Source organism: Neodiprion virginianus, chromosome 7 (genome assembly GCF_021901495.1).
Source record: "Neodiprion virginianus isolate iyNeoVirg1 chromosome 7, iyNeoVirg1.1, whole genome shotgun sequence".
Classification (NCBI taxonomy): Eukaryota; Metazoa; Arthropoda; class Insecta; order Hymenoptera; family Diprionidae; genus Neodiprion; species Neodiprion virginianus.
In genome coordinates, this window is record NC_060883.1 from 24,923,915 (window position 1) to 24,951,091 (window position 27,177).

At 43.8% G+C, this 27,177-nt stretch overlaps 1 protein-coding gene across 1 annotated transcript; it reads right to left on the bottom strand.

Annotated features, from left to right (window-relative positions):
* Positions 1-740: 740 nt before the first annotated feature.
* LOC124309531 (photoreceptor-specific nuclear receptor-like) lies at positions 741-25,915 on the bottom strand. Its single transcript, XM_046773211.1, has 11 exons — positions 25,538-25,915; positions 25,324-25,467; positions 18,266-18,505; positions 16,068-16,559; positions 15,565-15,715; positions 11,459-11,834; positions 7,698-7,801; positions 5,720-5,834; positions 2,110-2,225; positions 1,539-2,036; positions 741-1,444 (listed from the first exon to the last, which is right to left on the bottom strand). Exons 5-11 carry the CDS (start codon positions 15,683-15,685, stop codon positions 1,206-1,208), a joined length of 1,569 nt encoding a protein of 522 aa, XP_046629167.1. The 5' UTR covers positions 15,686-15,715; positions 16,068-16,559; positions 18,266-18,505; positions 25,324-25,467; positions 25,538-25,915; the 3' UTR covers positions 741-1,205.
* Positions 25,916-27,177: the final 1,262 nt, after the last annotated feature.

Here is a 27,177-nt window from a genome sequence, read left to right on the forward strand (position 1 = left end):
TCGTTTATTAAATTCTGGTCAACGTTACTGCATATTTGAGGTATAATTCACATGCCATTATACACCGTTATTCTGTATTTTTATTACAAAGAATATTACACCGCCGGGCAACACGATATTCACCCCCAGCTACATAGCATATAGTTTTACGATAACAATACCACGACACGGAGTGTGCGGGGCCACCGTGATTCCGTCAATTATGACCTAACCTTTGGCTTGACACATGCAGCCTTCAAGTCATGATACTTAACCCCTATACCTATGCATAGGCACCCCGCACGTAGATACAATCTGTGTAAATACATGTAATATACGAGTGTGTATAATACATGTTTATACATATATAGAAGTTTGAAATTCATGACCAATGTGGTTATATATATTAAAAATGTTTCGTCGAAGTTGGTCATGGTAGAATATCCTTTTATTAATTACTTAAATGGTTCTGATGTTTCGATCGGCCACGTCCAAGCATCATCAAGCAATAATTATTGACAATCCTACGAGCGTAACGTGTTGTTCACAATAATTATTGCCTGAAGATGCTTGGACGTGGCCGATCGAAACATCAGAACCATTTAAGTAATTAATAAAACGATATTGACAAACTTCGACGAATCATTTTTATACATATATATATGTATGTATATGTGTATTATACACAGTGATATATACTATATTATATATAATATTTTTATATATAATATATGCATAATATTACACGAATAAATAATGAATGATATAATAATGAGGAATAAATACTTACAAATGAATACATAAATATTTTGAATAGCTAACTTTTAATTCCTTGTAGATTAGATGCCTGCAGTTTTCGTTATACCTTCAAGTTTTTCTTGCATTAGGTACATCATTTCGTGTTTGACAACGATTTACGGATGAAAATGTTTATCAGCCTATATAATACATACAACATACTCGCTAGTTATATCAGAAGTGAATCGCACTCGTGCAGCCACGTGAAAACCACTATTACTCAATTGGGACTCGCGTCATTTTTCGTAGAAATCGCGAAACCCCGGGCGTGGCCAGGATCATAATGTTTGCTCTCTTTCCCCAATTCGTCAACAGGGATTGTTGGTCGAACATGTATCGACGATCGTTAAAGAGCCGGAGTAGGTGGACGAAAGATAACGGAGAAAATGCAAGTTCCAAACTCTGCACTTTAACAAGCCAAGTTCGGCCTAATTCTTATACATGTCGCAAAGAACTTTCTCCATAGGAGTGTTACCGATCGTTTTGTGGAAGTAGACCAGCTCAACCCTCGTCGCTGGAACGACTCGCAGAAGGGGCAGCAGAAGAAGGAGCCTTCCGAAGCGCGCCGGGTTTCCCGGATGCTGAGCTCTCGCGTGCTGCCCGAGCATAACTTGAGCCTGATCTTGAAGATTCTCTATTTGACTGGGGTCCTTGAGGCCGCGGGTTTCTGCAAGACAAAGTAAAAAGACTCTGGACTAATATCGAAACTCCTCGTGCCTGCCGACCATCGATCAGCCGATTGACGATAAAAATTGTCTCACCAGGTCGAAAGAGAACGATGGCTTTCATGCAGGCGAATTCCGCAGGGTCTACCATCATGGCTTTGTATCTGTGGAGGGTGTCATGCAGATGTCTGACGTCCGCGGAGACTTGGGTGGACTTCCCGACACCCGGGTAATGCAACCCCTGGTGGGATTGGAGCGGCGGTGAAAGCGTCAGGGCGGTAAGTTCGGCGGCACTGAAAAGCGGCGACGACTCCAGGGGCAAACACCACTGGACGGCGTTTAAGAGGAACAATTCCGACCATGCCTCCTCGAGCAGTATTACTTGATCGCGGAATGGTAGACTGGCAAAAGAAGGAAGATTCTTGGCCCACTTTACGGCCATGAAGAGCAATCTGGCACTCGTTTCGTAAACGGTCTCGACCGTCGTCGGCGAATAGAGGGCGGGAAGCACCGGCGGTAGCTGAGCGCATCCGCTGCGCTGTGGAACGACGGGTTCCTCGTTTGTCACGTCGATACTATCCTCCGAGCCGTTGCCTTTTAGGAGACGAGAATAATCAGGCATCAGACTTGAATCGGAACTGATCGAAAAGCGATAAGCTCAACTCACCGTCTTCGGCTTCCTGGCGCGGTGGCGTCGAAGCACTCGTTGAATTCGGGGTTGGCGCAATAGATGGCAGAGGTAGGGGTGCCGTGTACCTGGCCATCGCCAGTGACACCGGGGGTCTGAAAGAATTGGTGAAACTTTTTTTTACTCACAAAGTTGTAATGCCAGGGAGGAGGAGTAGAATTTGTTATACCGGCTCACGGGGGCGTGATCGATACTGTATGCACGGTGAGACGGGATGACGCATTCTGCACCGATACCTAATTCAATTTTCCACCGTCCCCAATCAATCGGCATAATACCTACATTACATCCTACCAACTCACGAGTACGAGAATCCAGGTATAAGATTCGTTTGTTTCTGGAGCAGTGATTTTGTTTGCTTAGCATGTATATACGTGATTTGATATTCCGCGTCGCAATAAATCATTGCGATTCTACCTGAAAATAGTACAACCGTTTTTTTTCTCCCAAATGTAACTAAAAGCCGTTCAAATTTCCGAAACGAAAGTCTCTACGTTTAGATCCGCGACGTTTGCCGTTGATGCAAGTCCACGCTCGCCACCGAGTTCGGGTTAAAGGTGACTCAGGTAAGCTGTCAAATCGAAATAACCTCCATGGTTCAATTCTCTCGAATTTTTCGCGAGGGTATGAGAAACTTAACGAAGTTCAAACCTGCACCGCAGGGTACTGGAAGAAGCCACCACCTTGGAAGCGGCCCGTTGCTACCAAAATGACGGTAGCGTCTAGCAAAAACTTTGCTTCCTGCTACATGGACCTCTGCAAACAGCAGCGGCTCCGGCCGCTTCCGGTGATAAGCGTTACCCTGCCTCACAGTTTGGACTTTACAACGGACCGTGTAAAAATGGAAGACTGGGGACCACTCTTGAACTCCCTGTCGCTCGATCACAGTCTAAAATCGGTGAGCGTGAGGAGCCGGTACCAGTGCCGAAAGCCCCTGGAGGAGGTCAACACGGAGAACAAGGCAAGAGCGACGGGGAAGGCGCCGGCTATTCTAACGCGGTTTTTGCTCGAATGGTTGTCTCACAGCGTGGGTCAGTGCGTGAGGAATTCGCCAGTGCTGACCAGCCTCGAGCTCGAGGGCATTCCTCTGCCTCCCGACTGCCTCGCCGTTCTCTGCGTCGGCCTGGCATCGACGAACACCCTCAAGCACTTCTCGCTGCAGAGGTGCCGCATCGGCGACGGTAGTTGCGAGCTGATATGCCGCACCGTCGCCGATGTCCAGAGCATAAGGTCCCTGAACCTCGGTCAGTGCGACCTGACGCATCGGAGCGGACCGACTCTCGCGGCAGCGCTTTCCAGGCAAAAGCTGATACTTTACCACGACACTTGGAAAGACTCGCTGCGGTATCGGGAGCCGAATTTGGAGGCGATGCCGGGGCTGCGTCGTCTGACGCTAAACGGAAATCCGCAGATGGGAGACCTCGCGATTCGCGAAATAATCGAGGCTATACGAGACAGTCTTTGGCTGAAGGCCCTCGACTTGCAGAATTGCGGGATCACCGAAAGCGCGGCCTGCCAATTCTTGGACCTTCTGAACAGCAACCTGACCCTGGCCGTTGTCGACCTACGATTAAACGCTGTTCGAGAGCAAATTTTGTGGGAGATCTCCAATAAGCTCGAAGCCAACAATGGTGGCGCCTCTTCGGAATATCACTGGATGTGCTTGCCGCAAAATAGTAAGTCTGCGTCGGTGACCACCGCCCAGCGTTACCTCAATCCGGATCGAGGTGTCGCCGCAAAGACGACACTCCCCAGGTCGAGACGCACGGTCAGCAGGCAGCCGAAAAGTCCGTGTCGCCAGGCAGCTCCTAAGAGGGCATCGACCGCGTCCTCGGTAGCCCGCCAGAGAATAGAAATCAAGCCGAGTAATAATCGTACACCGAGCCCGGCGAAGCCGGGGGACACCGAACGGCTAAAGATTGTGGAAAACCCCGAGCATCCCCGAGCTTCACTCCACCTCGACCTCCGCGCCGATCTCTGTCGTTCCTCGAACGCGGGAGGTGGAAATCCCGAAAGCGGCCGGGATGGCGAGAACTTTGTCGAGGAACGTACGGAATACATGGTGAAAAACGAAGCGAGCCCTCAGGTTGACGAGATATTTCGACAACTGATCGAGGCCAAGGCGCGACACGAGCAACTATTCGAGGAAACGAAGCGGAACGACCTGCTGCTAGCGGAGGAAAAGCTGCGACGAGAAATAGCCGAGGCAAAGCTGAGAGCGCTGAACGAAAACCTCGCGGATCTGGAGGCGACGCTGAAGACGAAGGAAGAGGAGACCCGCGGCTATCTTCTGATCAGCCAGCAGTCGTTGGACGAGATCTGCTTGACGTTCGATCGCCTCCTCGAGATGCTGGACAGCGTGACGAAAAATCCGAACACACTGCAGAGGAATACCGACGAGGAATCGGTCGACCGGGAAACGATAAAGCGGCATCTGGCTCACCTGGTCCGCAAGACCAAGTCCGAGAGCTTGTCACGCAACGTTTCCCCTGAAGCTAGGACACACGGACCAGCGGATAATTTGCGTCCCGAGATGATAAACAGAAAAACAACGAGGTCAGAGGCTAACCTTCGCTCCACCCTTCCTCCGATATCCGTTCCGATACACCTGGAGAAGAACATTGGCGACAGCCCCGATCTCATGTCCCCCCTGCGCGAAACGAGCCGCTTCGCAGATGCGAAACTCTACGATTCCCCTGGGCGACGAGCGCGGGCGATATTTGCCCAGATAGTAAGAGACGGATCACTTTCGACGATCGGCTCTCACGTTGGTTAACACCCTCGAGTCGAGGCACGAACGGTGAGAGGGCACAAGGGGAACGGTTTGAAAAATTGATGTGGCAAAGTGGCGGTCCAACGGGATCACAACAACGGAGGACAAGAATTAGCCAAATGTGAAACGTATGTGGAAAATTGAATATAGGATAGGGTTTTTTTTTCTTTAAAATTTTAACAACCACCGGTATAATATATAATATATACTATGATAGTCCATACGGTATGGATTTGAAGAAAAAAAAAAAAAAAAAAATGACTAAACGTTACCATTAAGGTATAACAGTTTCTACAAACATTTTACCGATTCTTTGTTAAGCAAATAATAAATGCTGTTGTTTTTCACGAATCGACGCATTGTAGGGACGACAAAAGAAACATCGGAGCGCCGCCCATAACTCGGGCTAGGCTGGCTCGTTTCAAGTTTACTTTACATTAGAGGAGATCGGGTTTTCGTTACTTTCAGTTGAGTTACTCGCCGCGTTAACCCCGAGCGTCACGACGACGTTCAAAGGTAATTTTTAACGACTAACACGTAAAATGATCCGTCGCAGTAGCTCTTCGACCGCGACCACGGCACACGCGACGTTGAGCATAATATCACTATCAGGATCAAAGATGATCTGAGGCTCAACCTCTAGCCTGCATACCTTATAATATCTAGACTTTGTATATCGCGTGCCTGACCAATCGGAGCGTGGTTATCTATCTCTAGGCTTCATACACGCTGTTTAGACGGTAGCTTTAAGATGGCTAAGAGTCTCTGACCCCGGTTTGTGGATAGGCGTATAATACGAAACAGCAACAGACTCACCCAAACACTCCAACGGCCACAGCAGCTTCTCGAAGCGCTCGATCCTGTTCCATTTCGACGAGAGCTTCAGGTCTGATGGTGGCTGTGTTCCGTGGCTGTCTTTCATTCTGCACGGCTGCAACAAGCGTATTACTGACGTTATTGCCAATAATTACTGCAATAGAGAGATGACAGAGATGCGATTACGGCTGTGGTGATAATCGGCGTGTATATAACAGATATTATCATATTCTGTACAAATATTGGGCGAAAATTTCGATGATTTTCTCTACGGGGTCAGTCAATCGACGCGAAATAAATATTGGATGGAGTCTCTGGGATATTTCCATGTCAAATTTTATCGCCAGGGGTAACCGGCAAGAAACAAAATGCCGAGAACAGCCGCAACCAGACAAAACTTGACCCGACGGGGGGCTGGGAGGAGGGGGGCGACTGACGGAGCCTGCGGCCCCAGCTTCGCGGATATCGAGGTTCTGTCGATGACAGGCCTTCGTGTATCCGGAATCAGATCCATTGTTTCCATCCGATATTATGTAATTCCCTGCTCGCCTTTCCTCAACCCTCCGCCAATATCACAAGCCTATCGGCTGAGGAGATTAATAATCATTTTATGGATATAATCCAACGTGGTGGCTCTTCGAATATGCAGTGTGTGTGTGTCTTTCCATATTACCGTTACGAAAAAATGACACGTTACGATGTTCAACGATTAATACTCGATTTATAATAAACATCTCCCGAGAGAACGAAACTTTTACCAAAGTATTATCACCCCTGTAATTTGTGTTTTTTTTTTCAAATCCTAAATTAATAACGTATGCTCCGAACATTCTAACGCGATGTACGCGATATAGGGTGTCGTTTGCGCGAACTAAACTGCACGACCGGCGCAATAACCACCGAGTTGATGTCATCCGAGCAAAGCGGTGGTGAGCATCGTTGCTTTCAGCCCTTTGTGCCAGTTTTTCGACACATTAAATTTCTCTCGCCCTTTTTTGTGCGTCTCCTCTTCCGCCGCAGGAGAGATAAACGCTCCTGATTTGCATGAGCTGGCCAGGCGGCAACCCTGCGGCTGCGAGGACTCCCCGTCGCGCTTCTAGCTCAAGTTTGTTTCCTCCAATTAACCCTTCGGGCAACGAGACACGCGACCATCGCTAACGAGTGGATTTTTCGCCAGCCTTAAGGGCGACGACTACGGCGAAGCGTGAGGAAATATATCTATGTACGCTCTGCATAGGTCCGCTACGTATTGACTGCCGCGGTGGTTGAATCGCGGTCGTGCTTAAATTGTTGCGCTTCGCTAATAGCTCCAGCATTCGTCACAGGCTAACGAACGAGTCCAAAGAACCAATGGCCAAATCGTTGAACGAAAACCTTTCACGACCGGAGATGTTACGCAGGCACGTCGAAGACTGCGGCCTTCGTTAGTCGTTGGTAAAGTCGCACCTAGACGCAAATATGAAATGGTTGATGGATGCGATATCTATGCTGTAACGCTTTTTTGCTGAAACGAGTGTCGTTCAAGGGTTCGTGAGAAAGCGAAAGCCGAGGCATGCGGCCAATTCTACTCTTTGCCCGATTTCCCGATTTCCCAATTCACCCAACGATTCACCTCCTTACCCGAGACTTGAGGGGTCCGAATCCAATTTCTTCTCCGATATCCAACTTCGGCTATAAAAAAGTTACCGCCATTCGGCAGAGGAATGGCGCGGAATGAAACGAAGGGTGAAGAACGACGAGGGGGAGATGCGGGGCTGCCGAAATGGGGAAGAAAAAAAGAAAAAAAAAATGAAAGAGACAACGCGCGCTCGGGTATCGAGACAATCTGATTTTGAGGAGAGGAATTTCGGAGTAATGCCTGCACCTGACTTGTGGAAGATCATCCGCTAAGACCGGCAATCGAGGATATTTTGTCCAATCTTCCGATTCGGAATTACTTAAATATTATTCTAACGTAGATCCATGCAATATTACTTACCATCTTTGTTCATCCCCATTTGTATGCATTTCTTAAGACGGCAGGCTTGGCACTGATTTCTATGAGCTTTGTCGACAATGCAGCTTCCAGTGTTCGCTTGACATCTGCATCGAAATAGACAAATTCATCAATTCGTTATGTTTCCTTATTAGGCTGGCTTCACAGTGTTCGAGTTCCGTAATGATTCATCCTCATTGCAAGGCGAAAGAAGGCTTCTGCACGTTGCTTGCTCACTATTACAGTTATATCACTCATTGTTGAGTTCAGTCAGAATAATCAATCAAATTCTAACGATAAGCCTCTCACGCTCCATGTGTCAAAACAATGTTTGCGTAATAATTAATCTCGATTCCGATATAAATTTCCCCGTCGTCCCCTGCATCTTACTCAACACCAACAATTGTTCAAATTCGACCTAATTTTGAATTAAAACAACCGAGCCAGTCTAAGCCGCTAATTAAATTTTGTCATCCGGAAATTGGGACGAAGATGATCATCACCAGAAAATCCTAAATCCTTCGTCTTTTCTCCCCATTCTCACAATTAGACGTCGAATTTGTGACTAAAAGTGTTATTTATTAGCTTACAAACATGCATGTTTGTTTGAGTATATTCTTATTTTGATTGGAAAGATTACTCGTTGTATAATTTAAATATTGTAATGCAACAATAAAAAGAAATCTATAAGAGACGTTTTTATATTTTATAAATTTGCGGTTCTGTGAAGCTATTTGTTGGATTTTGCATCAGGCTTCGTTATACATGACGCGACACGCACGAAACTCTTATCACTGCTTTTTCCGACATTATGTTTCAAATTTCATTAAAATCTCCGCTTAAAACAAAAAAATAGCTCCCAGAAACTAGTAATGCTTATGGATAAATGAATGCAGATATTTTTGTCAGCGTATGATAAATTTTTCATCCGAGTTCACCTAGATACTAAATTTTAGGGGCTTCCCAAAACTGAACTCGATGCTGTTCATAACGAATCTGGGCAAATTAACTAAACTTTTTAGTTTTCTGTCGCTACAACACTTAGCTACAAGAAAGAGAGAGAGAAAATGCGAATTATTTTGAAAGGTTGATCTGGGATCAGTTCGGTTCGTGAGTATATTATGAAAAGTTGTAGGTACGCTAATACTGCCTAGCGATTCGGATAGGAAGCCTGGCAGATCTCAAGTGCCACGTTCCGCCGAGGCTCGAAAATTCGTTGCACTCTGGATGTGAGTAGTCCTGACGCTCGGTGGCTCGTGCGGAAGAATTGGCGTTAAATTTCATTACTCTCGTTGTTGGGCTAACCTCGTTATCCCAGGGTGTTCGCGAGAGCCGAAGCGACCCGAGTTTTGTCCCTGGGGGAGCTGCGACGTACTCGTTCACGTCCTTACCTTCGTCCGCTTTTAATCTCGGAGTAAGTACATGTAGGTTGTACGACGGGTTCAACTCGACACATTGCAATATAATTTCAGCAGCATGCAAGGATATATGGATCCGGATTCTATGAGGTTGAAAGAAGCTTGTCCAGATTTTTTATTCGTTATTCAATGATTTTTCAAACACGAGGCATCACTTGGCGATTAACGTATATATGGATTGGATAATTTTTGTGTCCTCATTAGGGCGATTTGAGTTAACGTCATTCGCGAAGTAGCGAACCTCTGTGATTCACGCGAGGGTAGTATCTTGTCCCGATACATAGGAGAAATGAGGAGGGATGTAGGAAGGCTCGTGGCGTGCTGGCATGGGGCCCACAAATTGATTTGCGTTCACACCCCGACGGGGACTCCCGCCCTTCACCTACTGTCACCTACCCTTCAGAACCACATCATACATTTATTTACCCATCTCTCTGTCCCGTTTTCGTTCCAGCCCATTCTCCGCTACACGTACATGTATGTACAACTTGTATTCTATCTTGCCGAGGCGTGCCGCCTTATTGTTTGCTGCATCAAGCCTCGCTCCGGCTACTCCGCCCAAACTAAACCACTGCCACTGCACGTGACTTTCTTTGCTTTTTTCCGTTTAATTGCCCCGCGCGTCGTTTATCGCCGGTATTATAAATCGAGGCCATGCCTCGTTTGGCTTTCAAAAATTTACGGGAGCGCGTGGGAATTATCATCAATTTTAGAGAAAGAAAAGATTTAGGATGAGCCATGCGAAGTGTTTGATTATTACCGGAAGCCGAAGTCTTACAGTCGGGAATTTCCGTGTGAGCTTAGGGTAGGTGTAATATCTTGATGAAAATTGACAACAAACCGGGTCCGAACAGGCAACAAAGCGCACCAATTATACCAAGCTCGGTTGTGCGCGGGGCGGGAGATAGTTTGGTAGGTAATCCAACGATTGCGGGGTATAAGCGTCGCGCGTCGCGTCGCGTCGGGACGCATCTGTCGTTCGGATATAACGGCGTCGACCGGCACCGTCACCCTCAACCGTCCCGGTAATTGGTTATCTGTGCGAAGGCTCTTCAGTCCTTAAATCTCCATTGCGGCAACGAACCGTGCCTTAACTTGTACTCTTCACCATCTATGCGCCATATGACTATGAACGAGAGGAGTCATAGGTATCCACCGCGAATTACGCGTATCGGCTTAATCTGCAAAATCCCCGTCGCGCACGACACAGATGCAAAATGTTGCAAATTATCTGCAGTTGCCTGAATTACTTTATTAGGAGAGGAAATGGTTAAATAAATTAGAGAACAGTTTATACATATAGTGAGAGAAATTCTGTACGCCTGTCTTGTATGTTTATTCTGTAACGACTAACTTTTCATACACAAGACGTAAGTGTCAAGAAGAAGGTAAACATTGTATACCTTGTGTATATGTTCCGTGTAAGTGTGTTGTCTGTACGCGAGAGTGAATGTGTATGTGAATCTGTTTTGGCCTTTATGATTGTGTCGTTGACACTTTTATTCAACACAAAAGAGTCCGAGATGGCGTACATCTTCGTCTCCAGAGGATATCTACCTACCTACGACGATGGAGTTTCGTTCCCGAGGGGTGAACGGGTGGCAATGGTCGAAGCCGGGAGGTTGACTGATAAATGATTTGGAATGTGAATGAAAATGAGCTTGACTCGAATCCCGTATAAATCTGACGAAAGTGAGGTAAGATTTACCGGAGGAGATCCCATTCTGGTATTCGTTTTCCGGTCACGTTCAGGACGCGGTGGAGAAAATATTCATTTTTCAAACCGGACTTAATTTTCTACGGACTCGGGCGAAGGGTCGACGATCCTCCGTATATCGAGAGCATTGGCGCTGCTTTTGGCCTGCCTTACACGGCACCTTGAATCCTATGCCAACGCATACGTAGGTACCTACCAGGCTAAGGACACACAGTCGAATGCGTGCGTGCGCCACCGTGGCCCGTCGATCGAACTCACGGTTGAAAGGGATTCAATGGAGACGGATGGTGCCTCCCGAGGGACGGGTTGTTGGCTCGGCTGGCACGGGGATTCGATATGATACCGTGAGATGAGCACCATTGTTGCCGGCATTAGGATGATCCCGCTCGACTCTCGAGCCACATGGCTCCTCGCGTCTACGTATACGTACGTGTAACGCGGACTCAATTGAAGCGGTAGCTGGACAAATTGTTCTTCGACCTATAGGTAGTTATTCTATCTTGGACGCGATTGCAAAGTCGTGCCAAATTTCAGGGTATCGAGTTCCCGACCTTCGACGACGCGATTCACAATTATTGGCTGTAGGTAGTTTGTCGCGCTTGTAATTGCATGTAGAAAAATTCTCTGACCTGTAAATCAACTTGCGGCGCACGCTCCTCTTGAAGAAACCGCTGCACCCGTTGCAAGCGAGAATCCCGTAGTGTTTCCCTGAGCTGGTGTCGCCGCAGACGACGCATATCAGGCCCAGTGTCCGGGGCGGTTTGGCGCCGTGCTGAGGCTGCTGCTGTACCTGGCCCATCAAGTGAGGATGCCCGTTCCCAAGAGCAGTCAAGTACGGTGATCTCGGGGGAGGAAACTCCGATGGCATTCCTCGGCAAAGCGGCAGCGGACAATCCTGGACACCCCGTGATGCGTAAGGGTCCAGGCTCGAGGCTGACCCGGTAGCGCCGAGGGGACTGTACCGCTCCGGAAGTCCTGGTGAAATAACGCTACTGTCACCCGAATCTGTAACGAAAATACCGGGTGCTTCCTTGAAACGTTAACACGCTGAACATTGGTCAATATGTTTATCGCCTACGGACATGGAACGTGGTGGAATTTCAAGCGGTCGCTTTCCGTAATCTCCCGACACTGCGTGTAATTGTATCAAGATTCGGAACGTCTGCTCCCAAGACACGTGCCCGTACATGTAGTCCTCACCCGCCGCGGGTCCGTCAGATGTACGTTTGGATGGTTGTATGCATATCGCATAACTCCGACTATACATGCGAGTGTGTGTTCATCGCGGCGTTAGACAAACAGGCCGCCGCCTTCAAGACCTTCGATTCCTGCTGCCATTGTTGTTATTGTTGTTATTATTATTGTTGATGTTGTTGTTGTTGTTATTATTATTATTAAACGAGTTCAAAAACGAGGTAACAGTTGCATAAACTGATCCTGTTGTGAGAAGACTACGCGACGCAGAGACACTCAACTCGACTATCGCAAAGTATATAGTAAAGTCATGTTAGAAACACCGGCGGGATGTCAGCTTGACTTCTGTCCTCGGTACCGCAGCATGTCAAGCATGTTTGTTGTTTATTGGAAGCCGTAGGTAAATAATTTTATGATTCAAATATACGTAGCCACACGACTGAAGTTACGGGAACGCTAAAACATCCACTGGATACCAAAACTGGGTAGATTAAAATACAACGTACAGAAATTCACGGTCAAAGAATTACCGCGTACATCATACGTATGCTCGTATCGGCATATTTTTCATACCCATGCATAATACATGTAGTTTTTTTTTTCTCCGTCAATCAAGTTAATCAGTTAAGACCACTCTTACGAAGCAATTCATTTCCGCTGACCCGATCAGTCTGCCGCACCCCCTTTGGCGGGTAATCCCTAAATCTCTTTCTCGTGCTCGTTCAGCGACGTTCTCGACGTTAGTAACCCCATTGAAGAGTAGGAGCGTATAGGACCTCGTGAACCCCCGGTTGATTGCATTATAAGGAGTCTGTGCCATTCTATGTTGCTGGGGCGAGAAGGGGAGGAGGGAGGGGGGCCTGTACACCCCCTGTTCGCCAATTGCATAAGAATTAATTGCATTTATTTAATACACATAAATATATAACGCCCGCACCTACAATCGTAGCACTTTGCCTAATATTATATACTAGCTGTAGCTATACATATAAGTGGTGAAATGCAGGGTACCAGCTACGCTGCAGAGAGGAATAAAAACGGATGCCTGTTTATTTTCAGGTTATACAAGTGTACAGATGGGAATGGCTACAAGCTGCTGGTATAACGGAAAAATGCATGATATAAAAAAAAAAAAAAAAAAATTATAAATTCGATCGCCTCAAAGGAAAATACGATGTACGCTGCATTATTTGCAGCCGTTATAAAAGTGTGCGAATCTTTTTTTTTTTGTCATATCTATTCTGATCCCAAGGGCTTACGCAGCTTTTGCGTTCAGACAACCGCATATCTCGCTACCTAATTTCATTCTCTTTCTCGGTAAACAATATTTACATCGGGAAATGGGGTTTTGGAAAAACCTCAAGAAGTACGAAGTAACGCTCCTTCCCATGAATATGTAGATTGTAGATATAACTATACAGATTTTTCCCCTACCGTCACGGTCGGGGCACGACCCCAAGGATAAAATTATTCCAATCATTCCGAGAGTGCAGCTCGCAGCTACTATTGCCGGAGTTATTATATTCTCGCTGCTGATTTAACTCCGCAATTTGATGGGATTGTGTTTTGTATACGGTTGTTTAAGGGGCACGAAGAAAATCACAAGACCTCCTTTACTACTTACTTTACGCCAATTTTCCCCACCGCGGTGTTTATAATTCCGCTGGAATTATACTCTGCAGAACACTGAGCCCAAAGAACCAATCAATGTCAAATACCGCGATAATGTAAAACCTATTTTTCGCAATCATTTTTTACTTTTCCGCATACCTATCTTGACGTCATGTATCAAAATATGAAATCGTCTGGAATCCGCGTACCGGGACTGATCTTCCTCCGAAATTCCGTCGAATTGAAACTGAAGATTTTTCAGAATTTTCATGTCAGATGCGATTGAGAACGGAGTTGCCTGTTTGTAGCCAAAAGCCATGCGGGAGTTTAGACTCGGGGGGGTCGCAGGTGGCGTCCCGACGTCCCCCAGACTCCGAGGACTTTCGAGGCGCAGCAGCCACCACCATTGATATGCTAATGAAATTTAACGCTTACTCTTAAACCAGATGTGAGTTCTAGATTGTCGGGTCTCTGGCTTGGCGCCAGGGAAAAAATTGCATTTCATACTCGTTAAAAAGCGAGGCGCGTGCTTAATGGAACCGAACCACTCATCGGTTAGAAATCACACCGTTACAGTGATCAAGTGGTAGCTGGTAGTGATCGCTGGTCGGCGGATCCAAGTGGATCGTTTCGTGGCGCTAATTCACGCGTATCAGCACCACATAAACGTTGCGATAACGATCACCGAATAAGACTGCGGAAGCTAGACAGGATAAGCACAAATTGAATGCGGTACAACGCGGTTGGTATTTGACAAGCTCCGCGCGTACTGCCACTCGTAACCTTTCGTCGAATCACGAGAATTCGATTACTCCAATGGCATCGTCTGCATTCGATCCAAGATTTCATCTCCTCGATTCGTACAGCGCAGTACGGTATAAGGTCAGGGGAATTTAAATGACTTGGCGAGTGGACCGACGCTGATTTAGAATCATTCCGGATTCGTTATTAAAGCCAAGGCCGCATACGACGTGAATCGCACCTGTTAATTTCTCTTGACTCTATTCATCCGCGTAACGAATTGCCGTTTTTTCATACCCTCTTTTGCTTTTTGTACAAATATCAAAGACGGGTTACATATGGATGTGTATAATAACGTTGTATTGTACTTTATATACGTATATACGTGCATGTGACACGAAATTTGATGTTGACACAAAATGATGACATTCGATGGCTTAAGGTGAACGATTCTTGGGCTACCTAATACACGCATAAGTTATAATTTGATCATGACCGTTTCTTGCCGCGGGATTCGCTTATACTGCACAGCTGCTTGTCGATGAATTCTGTGCTCGACGCTTGTATCTTTGTCGAGGTGTCTGTGCGTATGTGTAATTCGAGTATTCGTTCAAGTACGCAGTTGTGCAGCTATTCGGAACCACCACTTGGTAAAATATTTGTAATATACATAATATGTTTAATATTACGTATTATACTCAGTGTTCGTAATACACAAATATGAATCAGTGAATAGTTACCAACTAGCTTCGAACCATGGCACAAAATTATTCATAGTATTCATACGCTGTTTATAACTGTAAATCATTGACCATACTTACTGATTTAATCAATTTTCAACGAATATTCGCTTTGCACTCCGCACTTGCATTGTAAGCTTTCGCTGCGACTAGCTTGTAAAAATATTGAAAAATAATACGCCACGACGATCCAATAACATTGAAACCTAATACCAATTCAATCGTCGATTCTGTACTCGATTTAATTATCAGACGCTATTACGGGAAATTTAAGTTTTCACGCATCGTTTCGCCCACCTTGAGAGCAATTTAATGGATCCCTTGTAGATTTGGATCGCAGGTAGGTTACACTCCGCGTCTCTTGCCGTCGGAGCGACCCAACCCACCGTACAAATAAACGAATTGTTCGAGACTCAGGTTATAGGTAGGTATTTTGTAAATAGACGAACCTCGCCTTAGGCTTAAAGGACTTCCCGGACTTCGTGGATGTTCCGGACTGCTAACGTGGTGGAGTTGTTGCGACTGGCCAAGATGATCTCCGGCGGTACCGACGGCCGTCGCTCCATTCATTACGCCGTGGCGCCTGGACTAAGCACTTTTCTGCAAATAAATACGTAATAATTGTGCGTAACAACGAGCAGCCAATAACTATAACCTATAGACAGTGCTGTTTTCTGGTCGTGTAACGAAAATTGTGAAAGACAAAAGAATTTCCTGTAAGAAATTAATTTACCTAAAGATGTAGAATTGTTTTGTGAATTATTTAAGAAGAATTCCCGACGACTCGATCAGTGTGGCATAATTTCAAGGCAATTAAATATCTTGTATGGACGCTGTGCCTACTGATATGGTATTCTAAAATTGAAAATCAGAGAGCGGACCACGTCAACACAGTCGAATCGAGGCATCGAAAGATCAAATCTGGATCGAAGCACTGTTAAACTGAACTTACTGTTGATATCGGCACGTGTGTGTCACTGATTTGGAGACGAACTCGCGTGTACACTCAACGAAAATACAGTTTTCCCGGCACTGGAGAATATACGGATCTTCAACTTGACGCTGAAATTTGACAGCGATGACGATGACGATTGACTGACGTGGCCGGGTCTTCCTGATCTGATAACAACCGACGACTGACCGTCTGCGTGGTAGCTGACGGAGGAGATGCGAAAGCAACGGGCGACGCGACGTGTACCGCGGATTGGTCCGGGTCTACTTTTGAAGGCGGGATCAGGTGCCACTGTGGGAAAAACAAGAAAAACGGATCCGAGGATTTAACCTATAGCGGCTACGTTTGATGTGGCGGCGGCGGGCGTCTCGACGCCTGCGCTTCTCGCCGGTTCCCTCTTCTGGGGGACTAGACTGGGAGCTGGGGCTTGGTCCAGGGACAGCCTCCCTCCACTTCCTCGGCTATAGCGCGGCAATAATTGTTGATCGTTGCCTGCAAATAAAAGGACGGAGAATTGAAGACGGAGAAGGGATAACAGAGAACGCGGAACGGTGGATGGAGAGCTTTGGAGTGTGGAGTGTGGAGGATGGAGCATGGAGGATGGTGGACGTTATCGGGCCCAAGATGGAGGGAGAATGAAAGATGAAGAGCACGGAATGAGGCTTCGCGTTCACTGATGCCGTCGGTGCTTTGAAGCCTTGAGAAGACCGAGGATACCAAGTTAAACTTCGTATACGCATATTGGACCGAGATGGCAACTTACCTTCCAATTCCTGCACACTGTATCTGAGCTTATTGTTAGAATAATTGAATGCATCGCGTATCACATACCTATAGTGTAGTTACGTATTTGTAATACCCTTTGTCGGAGACACTGGGATTTATTCCTAGAATAATTAAGAAGATTAGCACCATGTGACCTGATGCTTTTTCATCAGCTATCTTCAAATGGGTTGTTGCAGGTAATTCGACTTCTTGAAGACCATAGGTACCTACTTGCGGAAGAGCAGTAAGTGTTGTGTATTATATCTATATACCGCAGAGGAGTAATAACCGTGCAAGCTGAAGCAACCATCTGTTACTTCCTTCTCAATGAGGTCGACGGATTATATTTAGCACTGTACAATTGAAACTACGCTGCTAACCAAAATACCGTCATACGCGTTTACGTTCTAGCGCCGTGAGATTTGATGGCCTGTGTAATACGTTATGACGACTATGTTCCATTCAACGCTATTGCGCGAAACGACGCCTTAAGGCACCGAATTTTGAGGCCATGATTTCGTTTCAGGAGACCATAAACTGCAGAACTGATGCGCGATAAAACTATGTTATTGATAAAAGTCTCTCACACACCGTTCCTTAAACAGATCACCTCCTGAAAGAATAATCAATACGTGTATGCACGGAGAAAAAAATTTGATTCGGTTTTTGCCCGAGACCAAGAAATGCATATTTTAATTGGTGGTCGATAGTTTGCCACAGAGAGGGAGAGAGAGAGAAAATTTAACAAACAAGCGGAGAATCTCTGCTTGGCTGCGACTGCCGCCATGCCGGCTCTTCGAGCTCTGGCCAGGACGGGATCGCTGGTTGCGGGGGTGTTGAGCGTCGCCACAACCTTGGTTGTCTCATCGTGCCACGCCCCATTTCATAGGAGCAACCAATGACGGTGAAGCGTCGCGATGCTACACTCCGCCAATAGGATTACCCTCTGACCCGGCGTTTCGCCAGCTGCTGACTGCATCCCAACCAACACTCTGCCCAAGACCCGGGCAACTCTGCAGGTAAGCAGGGGGCGAATCTCGGTGTCAGCTGCTACGGGCGGAGACGCGACCGACTTTTGAGTTGGAAAAAGATGAGGACAGCAAAGAAGGAGGAAAAATAAAAAGCACACCGATGGGAAAAATTGAGTGAAATTTTTGTACTCGCATTATAGATATCCGGAACTTAGAAATACCCCTTTACATTATACATCCTGCTGGAAATCACGGTTGTTGAGAATTACGAACTAGGCGACTAATTATAATGGTCTGTAGATATCGTAGAGCATGAACTTCATTCGGACAGCTATAGTAGACGAGTCCATTTACCACTTCCAGCTTGAGTACTTCACTTGCGACGCGATCGAAAAGTGAACGATTGCCAATTTTCTTACCCTGAGATCCTATGTTTGAAAAAGAATCAAATGAGTTACGTACCAACAACCCCTGACTTTTGCTGTGTACCTGATGGTTATCCTAATTAGGAACGGATCAGGATAGTGTTCCGTACAGTTCATCGAACCACTGAGTATGGATCATCTTTCCCAGAATGCGTCCGCACATACGTCGATCTCGATATATCTTGTTATATGATCTTTGATTTGATCTCCCAAGGAATCCCAAAGCTAATCGTAGACGGATCACTGTTTTCACAATGTCAAGCGCTGCACTGCATCTCTGGAAAATAAAGCGCAGAAAGGATCGGGTCAGTGAAAGTATTGTTGGTCGAATTTCTAATAGGAATTAAAAATTGGACAGGGTAGCCCACAGTGATCAAAGTATTTGATATTATAGCCTGAAAACGCCAGGGTATGTTGTCACGAACGTTCTCGTTATGTCGTAATATGTGTCACCTGCAAAATTATTGTATCGAGAGGTCAATTCAATAGCACTTATTTTGATACGTGACGATCAAGTTATTACCTCCCTTATTCCGTATTCATGTTGTTATGGCACCATTATATTATTGTTACATCGGTTACACGGATGAACAAAATTAGATACTCTAGTAAAGACGTTGAAAATTGTATTGTAGACGGATAGAGAGTATCGATTCACAGAGAGGTAGCTTCTGCGAGTCGGTATGGTATACGTTGCCAATATCGTAAATTATGATACGCTCTACCCCATCCATAGTTCGGGTGTACCTAAATTGTGATACGATCCAAATTTGACTAATGATTCCTTCACCAATTGGTTCATTTTATGCGTGAGCACCAATTCTATACTACATTAACTCACCTACAGAGTTGAGTATGTCGTATGATGAAATTTGAAAATCTGACATGGTTGCAAACAGCTAGCCACCGGCGGTGGATAATATCACATATTTGATATTTGCACAGTGATAGATTTTATTCGTTCATAGTTTGTTTTTCGTTCATTATTATTATTATTACGACTATGATTTGATCGAGAACTATTAGGTATATACGATTCACAGAAATTTAATGCTTGCTTGTGAAAAAGATTCACAATCAGTAATAAACAAACGCGCGCAATGTTATCCGCAAGAGGGTTTATCAGCCGTGTTCAAGGCTTGTCATAACGCGGGAGCTGCCTTATCAACCCAATGGTTATTCGCCATAGGAGTCGATAAGGAAGAACATTGCGAAACACCAGTTGCATTTCGAAAGTCATGGGCAGTGTTTTCCTTGGGTGGCTCCATTGATAGAATTAAATATTTATCGAACGAGATTCCTACTTAGAACTCGCAATAATTTACGAAAAATGAGATACAATTTTACGTAATCCCAAGAACAGATTAATAGGCGAAATGTGTATAACATTCGCGTAATTCCTTCCATTCCGGGAAAGAGCTTGTGCCTGGTGTTAATTACTCAGATTCAACGTTATTTTATTACCTACGCGGTGACAGATAAAATTGTACACTGAAAAAGTATTCGTGTTAATAAAATTCTGATTTTGTGTCAGCCCTTAATTTTGTGAAAACGATAGCAGAAAGTTTGCAATTTTGTTGCACCATGAAAGAAGCATTATTAATCAGGTAGTTTTGAATTTAGTCTAACCGTGAAATACAACTGTGATTAACTGTATCGATTTTTTCATGTTCACAAGTTGAATTAAGTTTGTAATCAGTAATTTGAGCGTATAAAAAAAAAATAAGAAATCTAATCTTACTAGTGGCTGCTCAAATTCTGTTACACCGATCCTAATTACCCCAAACACAAATATACGTACATAGTTCAGCGAGAATTCCGTGTTCAAATTCACAGGTGAAAAAGGATATTTCAATGATTATTCAAATAATGGCCACGGGTCACCGGATGATTGTAAAAACTCGCGAATCGAGAGTCAATGTCAAATATTGTAGCGAACTTGGGAAGGTTCGGGCGCGCACACACATGTAGTTCCCTACCATCCGCGGCGCATGTGAATGTGTAACGCGGCCCCGATATCCCTCCGCAATAATGCAACAGGTTCGCGCTCTTCCGAATATTCGCTCGATTTTCCAAATCTCTTGTCAGATTCTTCATGACTCGTGCCCTCGCTTCGCGTCGTGACGAAACCGGGATTGCGTGGCTACTTACGTTCAATTTCATCGACTGTATTAGTCGCTTCGCTCCTGCATGGTTACAGCAACGGAGGAAGCAGGGGTTTCTTTTGTTTTTCGAAAATCTCTTCACGTTTCAACGCGGCATGCCCGTTCTTATTTCTCTAAGGTAAATAGATTCGCACTCTGTGTCCTAAGTAGAAGTTGAAATATCTATCCGATAGTTGCAACGGCAATGATAAACGGTTGTGCAGCTGTGCAGTATTACCAATTGCTCCGCCGTACGCGGGAGTGCGGCAGAGGGAGGAGGTATAAATCCGGCGTTGACGGTTGACGATCGGGTGATTCCGCCATTTTGTTATTTGTAACGGTCGTTTTCTCGCGGGCCGGGCGATCACAGAAACTTTTCTCCCGGTAATTATGGCAAGTTTTCCGTGCCGGGACGTTTCATGAGGAAGGATTGACGTCGCGGTGTGCAACGATTCTTGCCTGCTTGCCACTTTTCGACACTATAATCCGAATCCCTTGACGTGACAAAGATTTTTCGATAGCGGGAATCTGCGACAAATGCATCAACGGCGGTTACAGTCTCCCACCACCTTGGCGAGTGAAAACACTTTGGTATTAGTCGTATTTGCTGGTGTTTTCCTGCCACGCAGTACGGATGTAATGCAGAAAATAGCTTCTATCCCATTGGGTTTAAGCTAAATACGAGTCCCGCCGTTGTGAGTAGCTGTTGTTATGATTATAATCTGCGATAGAAGGTGAGAAGACTTGTGTGATTCTCGAAACAATCGCTGTGAGCATGTGTTCGAATTATTGTCAATCGTAACTTTCCGAAACGTGATTGTACGTACCTACGCCGAGAATGCTGTAGGCGAAGGTATGCACAATTTTTAAATAGCCAGATTTATTCGCTCGCATGCTGGTACTCGCCGTTTTCTTTCGTAGACGCTTGGACCACAGATCCTAACCTTCTTTCGCCTGCATAAGATTCTTTGATCACGGCGCGAACGTTCTCCGCACTAGTAATTGTACATCGTATTGTCCTGCGTACCTAGACGGCATTCCGATCGCGAGGAAACTCCGGGTGTATGATGAACATTGCCTGCATGCAATGTCACCGGCGCGAAATGCATTCGAGCGGCGAAAATTATAATCGCGTCGGTACGTAAACCTGCAATATTATATCTGTGTTCCGGAGACCGTATGTACCTGACGCGCGCGTATGCATCACAATCTAGGAAAAGATGGTATTTAACAATTTGAGCAGATTTGTGTATTAAAATTATACCGATAGCCCAGGAGGGTATTTAATATTTTAGTGTAGAGGTTTGTTTAAAAAATCCAACACGACCCAGGAGGGTATTTAATATTTTAGTGTACAAGTTTGTTCAAAAAATCCAACATGACCCAGGAGGGTATTTAATATCTTAGTGTAGAGGTTTGTTTAAATAATCAAACACGACCCAGGAGGGTATTTAATATTTTAGTGTGGAGGTTTGTTTAAAAAATCCAACACGACCCAGGAGGGTATTTAATATTTTAGTGTAGAGGTTTGTTTAAAGAATCCAACACGACCCAGGAGGGTATTTAATATTTTAGTGTGGAGGTTTGTTTAAAAAATCCAACACGACCCAGGAGGGTATTTAATATTTTAGTGTACAAGTTTGCTTAAAAAATCCAACACGACCCAGGAGGGTATTTAATATTTTAGTGTACAAGTTTGTTCAAAAAATCCAACATGACCCAGGAGGGTATTTAATATCTTAGTGTAGAGGTTTGTTTAAAAAATCCAACACGACCCAGGAGGGTATTTAATATTTTAGTGTACAAGTTTGCTTAAAAAATCCAACACGACCCAGGAGGGTATTTAATATTTTAGTGTAGAGGTTTGTTTAAAAAATCCAACACGACCCAGGAGGGTATTTAATATTTTAGTGTAGAGGTTTGTTTAAAAAATCCAACACGACCCAGGAGGGTATTTAATATTTTAGTGTACAAGTTTGTTCAAAAAATCCAACATGACCCAGGAGGGTATTTAATATCTTAGTGTAGAGGTTTGTTTAAATAATCAAACACGACCCAGGAGGGTATTTAATATTTTAGTGTGGAGGTTTGTTTAAAAAATCCAACACGACCCAGGAGGGTATTTAATATTTTAGTGTAGAGGTTTGTTTAAAGAATCCAACACGACCCAGGAGGGTATTTAATATTTTAGTGTGGAGGTTTGTTTAAAAAATCCAACACGACCCAGGAGGGTATTTAATATTTTAGTGTAGAGGTTTGTTTAAAAAATCCAACACGACCCAGGAGGGTATTTAATATTTTAGTGTAGAGGTTTGTTTAAAAAATCCAACACGACCCAGGAGGGTATTTAATATTTTAGTGTACAAGTTTGTTCAAAAAATCCAACACGACCCAGGAGGGTATTTAATATCTTAGTGTAGAGGTTTGTTTAAAAAATCCAACACGACCCAGGAGGGTATTTAATATTTTAGTGTAGAGGTTTGTTTAAAGAATCCAACACGACCCAGGAGGGTATTTAATATTTTAGTGTAGAGGTTTGCTTAAAAAATCCAACACGACCCAGGAGGGTATTTAATATTTTAGTGTAGAGGTTTGTTTAAAAAATCCAACACGACCCAGGAGGGTATTTAATATCTTAGTGTAGAGGTTTGTTTAAAGAATCCAACACGACCCAGGAGGGTATTTAATATTTTAGTGTAGAGGTTTGTTTAAAAAATCCAACACGACCCAGGAGGGTATTTAATATTTTAGTGTAGAGGTTTGTTTAAAAAATCCAACACGACCCAGGAGGGTATTTAATATCTTAGTGTAGAGGTTTGTTCAAAAAATCCAACACGACCCAGGAGGGTATTTAATATTTTAGTGTACAAGTTTGTTTAAAAAATCCAACACGACCCAGGAGGGTATTTAATATTTTAGTGTAGAGGTTTGTTTAAAGAATCCAACACGACCCAGGAGGGTATTTAATATTTTAGTGTAGAGGTTTGTTTAAAAAATCCAACACGACCCAGGAGGGTATTTAATATTTTAGTGTAGAGGTTTGTTTAAAAAATCCAACACGACCCAGGAGGGTATTTAATATCTTAGTGTAGAGGTTTGTTCAAAAAATCCAACACGACCCAGGAGGGTATTTAATATTTTAGTGTACAAGTTTGTTTAAAAAATCCAACACGACCCAGGAGGGTATTTAATATTTTAGTGTAGAGGTTTGTTTAAAAAATCCAACACGACCCAGGAGGGTATTTAATATTTTAGTGTACAAGTTTGCTTGAAAAATCCAACACGACCCAGGAGGGTATTTAATATTTTAGTGTAGAGGTTTGTTTAAAAAATCCAACACGACCCAGGAGGGTATTTAATATCTTAGTGTAGAGGTTTGTTCAAAAAATCCAACACGACCCAGGAGGGTATTTAATATTTTAGTGTACAAGTTTGTTTAAAAAATCCAACACGACCCAGGAGGGTATTTAATATTTTAGTGTAGAGGTTTGTTTAAAGAATCCAACACGACCCAGGAGGGTATTTAATATTTTAGTGTAGAGGTTTGTTTAAAAAATCCAACACGACCCAGGAGGGTATTTAATATTTTAGTGTACAAGTTTGCTTGAAAAATCCAACACGACCCAGGAGGGTATTTAATATTTTAGTTTAGAGGTTTGTTTAAAGAATCAAACACGACCCAGGAGGGTATTTAATATTTTAGTGTGGAGGTTTGTTTAAAAAATCCAACACGACCCAGGAGGGTATTTAATATTTTAGTGTAGAGGTTTGTTTAAAGAATCCAACACGACCCAGGAGGGTATTTAATATTTTAGTGTAGAGGTTTGCTTAAAAAATCCAACACGACCCAGGAGGGTATTTAATATTTTAGTGTACAAGTTTGTTCAAAAAATCCAACATGACCCAGGAGGGTATTTAATATCTTAGTGTAGAGGTTTGTTTAAAAAATCCAACACGACCCAGGAGGGTATTTAATATCTTAGTGTAGAGGTTTGTTTAAAGAATCCAACACGACCCAGGAGGGTATTTAATATTTTAGTGTAGAGGTTTGCTTAAAAAATCCAACACGACCCAGGAGGGTATTTAATATTTTAGTGTACAAGTTTGCTTAAAAAATCCAACACGACCCAGGAGGGTATTTAATATTTTAGTGTAGAGGTTTGTTTAAAAAATCCAACACGACCCAGGAGGAAGGGTATTTAATATTTTAGTGTAGAGGTTTGTTTAAAGAATCAAACACGACCCAGGAGGGTATTTGATATTTTAGTGTCGTAATCATTCTTAATAATTTCGCTGACAACTCAAGAGAGTATTCGATATTCATGTCCAAATTTTTGCTTCAGGAAGTCGCCGGCTATCCAGGAGGATATCTAATATTTTTTTGTTAGTGCAGTGTTATTTTCCTCTATAAATTTACCGACAACCCGGAATGTTGTTTAAAGTTTCGGTGTATTATTTACTTTGTAAAATTTCGCAGACAAGTCTTTTTTTGTTTCTTGTTCTTCCAAAGACGTCAAGAACCCAGGTGGTCATTCAATACATTCCAGTCCAGTGCAGTGATTTTTTTTTGTATTCAAATTTACCAACAATCCAGGGTACTGCCATAATTTTATGAATAATTGAATACGTTATTTGTGGCATTCCAATTTTCTTCTCAAACAGGTGATACCTGGTAGTATCATACAGACCTATGTACGAGATATCGATAGGATCAAGTCCCCACACCGTGTTCTTGTACGTACTCTTCTACTTATACCTTGTGCTCACAGTTCCCGTAAGATTTTCTACACAAAATTCAATAAATACGTATCTCGTGAACTTTCTGTGATTACATGGAGTAATTAAATCCCTGCGAATGTTTGTGAATATGAGAGTTAGAAATATGATTATGAATTATGGCGGTACCCAAACCAAAATGTGGAGTGTAATATCATGACGAGTGTAGACTCACCTTTGCTGCTGGCGTATTCCCGAGGGACCGCGCGTTGGATATTGTCATGGTTTCTGTAACAAGCGCAGCAGTGCGACTGAACCGTCTGAACCAAGGTCGCGGTGTTTTCCTGACCGTCCTGCTGTAAACGACGTTGGTGAGGTGCTGTAAAGTCAACAAGCAAAAGAAGAAGAGGGCCGGTGAGCTTCGCATGCTATTAATTTCCTCGGTTTACCTGCCAGAACTCCCTTCGAGCATAATTAGCAGCGCTGGCAGAAAAAGCCGTTGTAATGTATCCATTTCTCCCTTCTTTCTCTATCGCAGGTAGCGTGGCGGTAACAGTGATTCTGCACATTATTGTACTCCTACCAATTTGCTAAATATGATTTTGGGGTCCACTCAATCAGCCATAATATCGTATTTCGACAGTCGTATTTGCTGCCTTAATAAAAATTTTTGCTCTTCTGTTGACCCAAATAAAATTCAGTAATATTTTTTTTTTTAATAGAATTATTCCATGTATGAAATACAGTAAAATCAAGTATTAGGATGTGAATAATCCGTTCCTTCCCTACAGGTTGAAATCGGTAAGTTTGAACCACGGTGTGAGTGATCTACGATGCCTGCCTGTATTTGAATGACGGTCGCTCTTCTAAATAATCAGGTGCCACGTAGGTGAATACCGAACAGAGGTGGGGGTAGGCAGGGTTTCGCGTAGGTATATAAGAAGCGGGTCGTATGCTCGAGTGTACTGTAGTGTGTGTTGTGCATGTTTATCATAAGTTGTATGTAATCACACTCGCTCCGCTGGCTGGGGATCAAGACGTGGGGTAGGCAGGCGGGGACGCGATACTTTTATTCCACAGCGTCAAATGGTTATAAAGTTGGCACTATTTATACCACAGATTTGGATAGTAACTTTATATCTTCATCATAGTCGGCAGAGCCAAACAAACTTGTAACGAAATTGCAATCCCTGCACCGTTAAAAGTTCCTTACGTATAAATAAAATCGCATCCCACTTGAGACAGTGGTAATTAAGCAGCAAGAGCCAACCTTTGAACCATTTGAATGAGCGAAATGCTTCTCGCTCGCCTCTGTGCTACGTGGGGTACGGAGGGGTGGCGGATGCTGAGCTTGAAGACGTCGCGTCGAAGAGGACCGCCGGCCGCCATGCTACCGATTCTTCCGCTTTCTCTCTTTTTTTCTCTTTCATTAGTTCATTTACTTTACTCAACTAAAAATTTATTAATATTTCCTGATTTTCTCCAATACTGTGCTTTTAATGTATATCATTGTCTTCTTTTCAGCTTTGTGTGTTTATTACACATTCACTTCGTTTTCATATATAAGTGGATGATGTATGTTTTTGTATTTTTCAAATTCTCATTCGTCGCTGAAGATATTGAGTTGGCAAAATATTATAATTTCATGTTTTTGTTTCTGCACCGAGACTTCTTTCTTTCGATTATATTTTCTACGCATCAGACATCACATTTTTATCATCTCAAAATTCTAATCCATACAGTAGGTACCTCCAACCTAACGTTGAATTTCTTTGACGCGTTATCCAGTAAGAAGCTTGGTAAATTAACCGTATAATATGTGAAAAATAAGTTTTTTTTCTATGATGGTACTACGATGTAGATGCAAGGTTGATTAAATAAAAGTCCACGATGTCGAATTAAACAGTGGAAATGAACAAAGAACTTCCAATTTTACTGACACCAGATTACACGAGATCCTTCATACGCGCGCATTATATTTAGCCATTAATAAAGCGAAGGTGTCATCTGCTAACCCGATCGCGATGCTTTCCCCCGTTCTCATCTTAAATTGCAGATATCAATTCTTCACAATACCCAAAGTTCTGAA